This window comes from Lynx canadensis, chromosome X (genome assembly GCF_007474595.2).
Source record: "Lynx canadensis isolate LIC74 chromosome X, mLynCan4.pri.v2, whole genome shotgun sequence".
NCBI classification, from domain to species: domain Eukaryota; kingdom Metazoa; phylum Chordata; class Mammalia; order Carnivora; family Felidae; genus Lynx; species Lynx canadensis.
Genome location: NC_044321.2, coordinates 90,311,414 through 90,319,519, shown reverse-complemented (window position 1 = coordinate 90,319,519; position 8,106 = coordinate 90,311,414). Strand labels below are relative to the sequence as shown.

Sequence of the window (8,106 nt, the reverse complement as noted above, 5' to 3'; positions counted from 1 at the left end):
TATGAAATGTTTGGAGAGCTTATAAAAATGTGAATTCCTAGTATCATCTTCAGATCTATTGAATGAGAATCTGGGATTTGGGAATGGGGGTGGTGGGCATGCTAGGTATCTCCATTTTAAACAAACTTCTTAGGATCACCTGGGTTGCTCAGTCGGTTGAGCGTCCGACTTCAGCTCAGGTCATGACATCACGGTCTGTGGGTTCGCGCCCCACATCGGGCTCTGTGCTGACATCACAGAGCCTGAAGCCTGCTTCAGATTCTGTCTCCCTCTCTCTCTGCCCTCCCATGCTCATGCTCTGTCTCTCTCTCTCTCTGTGTCAAAAATAAACATTAAAAAAAATTTGAACAAACTTATTAGATAATTCTTGTGCATGCCAATGTCTGAGTACTACCTGTTTTATACTAGGCTCTGTCCTTAGCTCTTATATTTGATACATAAAAACTAAAACATAGCCTCCCTCCTTAAAAGAAATTCAATGGGCTCTCTTTCTGCCGCCATCTTGGTTCTGCGTTCCCCGCACAAAAGGCCTGGTGAAGCCCCAGAAACCGTGCCTGCTACAGAGCAGGAGTTGCCACAGCCCCAGGCTGAGACAGGGTCTGGAACAGAATCCGACAGTGATGAATCAGTACCAGAGCTTGAGGAACAGGATTCCACACAGGCAACCACCCAACAAGCCCAGCTGGCAGCAGCAGCTGAAATCGATGAAAAACCAGTCAGTAAAGCAAAACAGAGCCGGAGTGAAAAGAAGGCACGGAAGGCTATGTCCAAACTAGGTCTTCGACAGGTTACAGGGGTTACAAGAGTCACTATCCTCTTTGTCATCACAAAACCAGATGTCCACAAGAGCCCAGCTTCAGATACCTACATAGTTTTGGGGGAAGCCAAGATCGAGGATTTATCTCAGCAGGCACAACTAGCAGCTGCTGAGAAATTCAAAGTTCAAGGTGAAGCTGTCTCAAACACTCAAGAAAACACACAGACTCCCAACTGTACAAGAAGAGAGTAAAGAGGAAGAGGTTGATGAAACAGGTGTAGAGGTTAAGGACATAGAACTGGTCATGTCGCAAGCAAATGTATTAAGAGCAAAGGCAGTTCGAGCCCTGAAGAACAACAGTGATGATATTGTAAACGCTATTATGGAATTAACAATGTAACCGTCTGAAAACGAGGACCCTTTTTTGGTGTTTCAAAAGAATGACTGCAGCTTGGTTTGAAATTTGTACTGTTTCTATCATTAATAAAGTTATGGCTATATCGTTAATATATATTTATGTACATATTATATTGTATATATAAATTTATCATATTAATCAATGCAATGAATATATGTAGATGTAATACATTGTATAAGCATTAAAACAGAAATACATACAAAGTGCTGAGTAAAGGCTCTGAAGAGAAAGTCACCTATGAATGGGGTCTTGAGGGATAAATAGGAATTCTACTCTACCAGGTAGTAACGTGAGATGGAAGGCATTGGAGGTCTAATGAATGAATAACTTTGCAAAATCTTGGTACGGCAGAAGGTGAAGATCATTTGAAAAACTAAGGAGAAATTTGATGGGACAGATAATAGGGCAATGTTTCTGAAATTGGAGCATGTGAATCTCCTGAAGGCTGATTAAAAATTCTTATTCCTGTGCCCTATTCCAGAACCACAGAAGCACAATCTTAGGGAGGGCTTTAGGGTTCTCATTGTCAACAAGTTCTCCTGATGATTGTAATGTGCAACAATATTTAAGAACACTCATCAGGTTGTCTTGCCTTTACTTTTCCATAGCTCTTTCTGTTTATAATGAATGAATGCAAGGCAGTTATTTAAAATGCCAAAATCACCAGTGCTTAGAAAAGCCAAATCACCCTTATTCCCTCTCAGAATAACAGAGTCGGGGGAATGAAAACACTAAGCCAATCCATTGTAGTCTGGTTAGTATTTAGATTAATTTTGGCAGAAAACTTTCTACTGTATCTATGTATGTAGATAAGCACTATCAACATGCTGGCCAAAGGGTTTTAAATTATTGTCAGAAAGCACCGTTTTTCCCAAATGGAGTTTAAGATATACTGAAGATTATAGCACCTCATTCAAAGATAGCCTTAAAATAAGTGTTGGTTGTATTCTTCAACACCTATTTTATACAACAGGCTCATCTCAGTGTATGTAACATTCATTTTTCTTTTTACTGTGGAGTTTGAGTCTTTTGAATACAATTTTCAGATATATTCCCTTTAAATTTAATATAAAAGTAGATTTATGTTCCCACATTTTCTGTAAATGTCTGATCTCTTTATAATATATGCACCTAAGCACCTTTTTAAATAAATTTGCTTTTGTTTAAAATACTTGGTATAGGGGCGCCTGGGTGGCGCGGTCGGTTAAGCGTCCGACTTCAGCCAGGTCACCATCTCGCGGTCCGTGAGTTCGAGCCCCGCGTCAGGCTCTGGGCTGACGGCTCAGAGCCTGGAGCCTGTTTCCGATTCTGTGTCTCCCTCTCTCTCTGCCCCTCCCCCGTTCATGCTCTCTCTCTGTCCCAAAAATAAATAAACGTTGAAAAAAAATAAAAAAAATAAAAAAAATAAAATAAAATAAAATACTTGGTATAGAAATATTTAAAAAAAAACCAGGTCAATTGATAATTACATTCAAAATAACATGTGTATGTGTTCATTTCCTTGGGGAAAAAAATCTCTGCTTTTCACTATGAACCCCAAAGAACCTACATGCCTTATAGATTTTTAACTCTCTAATAAACTGGCAAAGTCTGTCTGAGAAAATCAAGACCACTATACTCTACTGCAGATTATCTCTTATTAGAAGTCAGACAAAAGAAAAAAAAAAGTGACTCGAGAAATCACTTTGAATGACGGGCTACTCTTTTTTAATTACAGGTTGTAAGAGTCATTAATCAGAGACAATGGATCATCCATGACTTGAAGATGGAAACATACTTCATGTAATTATGGTTAATTCTTGCTCATCAAGATGCATTAAATGTCTAAGTAAATGACGTAGTAAAGCAAAATTCTCAATTTTCAGCCTATGGCCATTAATTAATGCTTTATATTTGGCCTCTCCTGGAGTCCCCAGATTTATTTACACATCAAATATGTATTAAAGACTGCTTTATTTTGCACATTGCATAGAAGATTCTATTCCTGATTACAGCTATGTGATACAGTTTGAAGTCCAGGTGACGCTTCCAGCTTTGGTTTTCTTTTTCAACGTCACTTTGGCTTTGAGGTCTTTTCTGGTTCCGTACAAATTTTAGAATTGTTTGTTCTAGCTCTGTGGAGAATGCTGGTGTTATTTTGATAGGGATTGCATTGAATACGTAGATTACTTTGGGTAGTATTGCCATTTCAACGATATTTGTTGTTCCTACCCAGGAGCATGGAATCTTTTTCCATTTCTTCATGTTCTCTTCCATTTCATTCATAAGCTTTCAGCATATAGATCTTTTACCTCTTTGGTTACACTTATTTCTAGGTATCTTATGGTTTTGGGTGCAATTATAAATGGGATCAATTCCTTGATTTCTCTTTCTGCTGCTTCGTTATTGGTGTGCAGAAATGCAACTGGTCTCTGTACATTGATTTTATGTCCTGTGACTGCTGAATTCACATATCAGTTCTAGCAGTTTTTTGGTGGAGGCTTTCAGGATTCCCATGTAGAGTATCATGTCATCTGCAAAGAGAGAAAGTTTGACTTTTCTTTTCGTTGTCTGATTTGTATGCCTTTTCTTTTCGTTGTCTGATTGCTGAAGGTAGGACTTCCAGTACTGTGTTGAACAACACTGGTAAGAGTGGACATCCCTGTTGTGTTCCAGACCTTAAGGGGGAAGCTCTCAGTTTTTCCCCATGGAGGATGATATTAGCTGTGGGCCTAGTATACAAAAACCACAATGAGATACCACCTAATACCTGTCAGAATGGCTAAAATTAACACTCAGGAAATAACTGTTAACATTAACGGTGAGGAAACTCGCATGTTGGCGAGGATGCGGAGAAAGGGGAACACTTTTACACTGTTGGTGGGAAGGCAAACTGGTGCAGCCACTGGGGAGGTTCTTCAAAAAATTAAAAATAGAACTACCCTATGATCCAGCAATTGCACTACTAGGAATTTAGCCAAAGGATACAAAAATGCTGGTTTGAAGGGGCACAGGCACCCCAAAGTTTATAGCATTGCAACCAACAATAGTCAAATTATGGAAAGATCTCAAATGTCCATTGACTGATGAATGGATAAAGAAGATGTGGTTTATATATACAGTGGAATATTACTCAGCAACCAAAAAAGAATGAAATCTTGCTATTTGCAACAAGGTGGATGGATGGAACTAGAGTGTATTATGCTAAGTGAAATAAGTCAGAGAAAGACAAATATATGATTTCACTCACATGTGGAATTTAAGAAACACAACAGATGAACACAGGGGAAGGGAAGGAAAAATAAGATAAAAACAGACAGGGAGGCAAACCATAAATGAGTCCTTTTAAAAAATATTTTCAACATTTATTTTTGAGAGACAGAGAGAGAAAGAGCATGAGCAGGGGAGGGGCAGAGAGAGAGGGAGTCACAGAAGCTGACGCAGGTTCCAGGCTCTGAGCTGTCAGCACAGAGCCTGATGTGGGGCTTGAACCCACAAACCGTGAGATCGTGACCTGGGCCGAAGTCAGACACTTAACTGACTGAGCCACCCAGGCACCCCAAATGACTCTTAAATACAGACAACAAACTGAGCATTGCTGGAGGTGTGTTGGGTGGGGGGATGGGCTAAATGGGTGATGGGCATCAAGGAGGGAACTTGTTGGGGTGAGCACTGGGTGTTATATGTAAGTGATGGATCACTAAATTCTACTCCTGAAACCAATACTACACTGGATATGAACTAACTTGAACTGAAGTTAATTAATTAATTAAAAAGAGATCCTATTCCTGTCTGAGCACATAGTCTACTGAAAGAGATCTCATGCTGAATTTACATGATATGTTTATGTCCACATACCACAACAGAGATAGGTACCACGTGCCATGAAAGCCCAAACATATCAGAAATAAACCAACTATTTCCCCCTAGAGGAGCCAAGTAAAAGTTACATAGTAAGGTGAAATGTAAGCAGAAAAAGAAAACTGGGAAAAAGGCATTCCAGGTAGAGAGAGCAGTCCATGCAAAGACTTCATTCAGATAGGTTTGGGGGTTGGAAAGCAGTTTGGTATGGGGAAGGGGTAGAGATGAAACTACATGGCAACTATAAGATACTTAGGACAGCAGTCTTTCCACCAGAGACATGATTAACAACCAGACTTGTATTTTACAAAGATCACTGTGGATTTATGGTAGGGATTGAATTGAAGGGAGGAAAAATGGGACAATGGTTTCACTTTCAACCATATTAGATATGAAACACCTGCAGGAAATCAGGGAGAGTACATTGCTGGGTACAAAGATTTCAGACTCCGGACAAAGGAGGCTGCTGGAGAAAAATACAGATTCCTATGGGTTCCATAGAAGTAGACAGGATTACCCCGAGAGAATACACATGTCAGAAAGAATAAAGCATGAGGATGATGAGCTGGAAAGCAACAACACTGAAGTATTGGGTAGAGAGAGCGGAGCCAGAAAAAAATAACAAATAACTACTGAGAGAGGTAGAAGAGAGAACTGTGTCTCCAGTTATGTGAATCTGAGGATCTACCAAAATAAAAAGTGACCTTACCGGTTACCAAAAGAAAGTTGTGTTTTCTTTGCCAACAAGAAGCTAGAAGAGCATGTCTAACTATGAAAATTACGAACAGTATACAGTCACCAGCAGAGTCGTCGTTCTATGAATAAATCATTTATTTCTCATTCTAAGCTCTAACCACGAGGGTAACAGGGCCTTTGCATGCCGCTTTCTCCACCTGGAATGTCATCTCCTTAGAGATGTGCTTCGTAAGCCTCCAGATGAGGCCATATCCTCTCCATGATAGTATCTCCCCTACAGTCCCAAATTCTTTTCCTTCGTGACGCATGTCTCGGTTTATAATTACACACGTGTCGGTGGGGTTGTTAGATTGTCTGCCATCCTTGTTTGACTACAGACGCTATGACAGGATGTGACAGACCTGTCTGTGCCTACTGAAATGCCCTCAGTGCCTATCGTAGTGCCTGGAAAATAGTAGGTACTTGACAAATATTCGCTGAATGAAGGACCAAAAGAAAGATTTAAGTGATGAAAGAACTTCCTAAACTCAGAGCCTTGCACTGGAAAAGTGTTCATGCCTCCTGTGTCCTCTTTCAGGCAAATGCGGATAAAGTTCAACTGAACTAAGATAACTTACATCACCAGACTCTTATGGTACAAGTGTCATCTCCCAGGATGTGTAATTATTAGCTATTTTTGACGGAGTTTTTGAGGAAGAGTTGAAACTCACCCAGAACGTGGAAACTGCTTTTTGGTTACTGGCACTTCCCAAGAGCGTTCTAAAGCCAGTTTGCATTTAATCCCCATTAAATGGGCACCATAGCACCTCTACCTACAGAAGCAGCAGAGATTTCATGTGAGAGTAAGGAGAAGGTTAGGTTACCATATTTTTTTAAAGTAGGCTCCACATCCAACGTTGGGCTTGAACTCATGACCCTGAGCTTCAGAGTCGCAGGCTCTACTGACTGAGCCGGCCAGGTGTCCCAACAAGGAGAAGGTTAAGATGAGAATTCTGAAGAAATGGAGGTGACAAAGAGCACAGAAAACAGATATCTGAGCTCAAATTCTAGCTTTGTTTTCTAGATTGGTAACCTTGGCAAGTTACTTGACCTGAGACCCCATTTCCTCATCTGTGAAATACGGATACTAATATAAACACCAGTATTACCTAATAGTGGTTCTGAAAATTAACTTAGTTCACATATGTAAAGGAATTAGAACAGTGGCTTTCATCTAGTAAGTGCTCAGTAAATATTAGTTGTCACTATATTATTATTGCTATATTATATACTTTGCAACAATATATTGAGCCTTGTTCCCAAATTCAGTGTTTAAGATCCAGAGAACATACTGCCTAAAGCACATAGTTTGTGTGCCTGGGTGGCTCAGTCGGTTGAGCGTCCCACTTCGGCTCAGGTCATGCTCTCACGGTTCGGAAGTTCAAGTCCCGCATGGGGGTCTGTGCTGAGAGCTCGGAGCCTGGAGCCTGCTTCAAATTCTAAATCTCCCTCTCTCTCTGCCCATTCCCTGCGCTCACTTGCTCTCTCTCTCTCTCTCTCTCTCTCTCTCTCTCTGTCAAAAATAAACATTAAAAAAATTTAAACCATTACAGTAATGCAATCCATATTTGCCGCTTTTACATACTCAATGGCTTCTCAATTAAAGAGACATAAACTCATTTGGCAAGACTTCGTACCTCTATCCCCATTCCACCAAACTAAAGGAAAATAAAAACGTCATAGCTTAGTCTTCATTCCTTCCTTCCCTACAACTCAGGCCTCTCCCTCCCACTCACCTTCAGGAATATCTTCCAATCGCCTCATCCATTTTCATAGGGAGGATTCTGTTCCGATGCCTCTCCTACAAGCACGGACAAGATAAGTTGGCAAGTCTCAAGCAAATAAGCTTCTAGGCGCCACCTACATAGATTTGTTTAGTTTGTAACCAGCTCATGCTGTTTACCGACAAAACATATCTCTGGTCTTGCCCAGCTGTGTTTGCGTCAGCTTACCTTCCAAGGGAGGTTACATTTTCAGATAAAAAGGAAACACCATTCCTTCGGGATTATATTCAAAGAAATACCCATCTGCATAGCAGGCCGTGCAAAATTTCACCAGTGACTGAATGGTTGGCCTAAAGATACCTCTGCATATTGAAAAGCGGGGACACAAGGCTAAGCCCGGGTGATTTTGTTGATTAAAGTTCTTAGGGACAGAAGGACAATTGCTGCTTTACACTTCCCCGTTTTATTTGTTTAGATAAGTAATGATAATATAGGCTATAACATGATGCCTACCAAAAGAGAAGTATAAACAAATTGTTCTGCCTTCATAACCCAGAGGGAGCTGTAGCCAGGGCTTCCAGCATAGTTTCTCTTCTATATCCCAATCCTGAAGCACAAACTTTGGAGTTCAA

General features: G+C 40.4%; 1 protein-coding gene across 1 annotated transcript; it reads left to right on the top strand.

Moving 5' to 3' along the window:
- Nucleotides 1–478: 478 nt before the first annotated feature.
- Nucleotides 479–1,190, top strand: LOC115506857 (nascent polypeptide-associated complex subunit alpha-like). The gene is given in 2 exon segments (XM_032592073.1): nucleotides 479–985; nucleotides 987–1,190. Coding segments are annotated over 2 exon segments (678 nt in total). The 3' UTR covers nucleotides 1,158–1,190.
- Nucleotides 1,191–8,106: the final 6,916 nt, after the last annotated feature.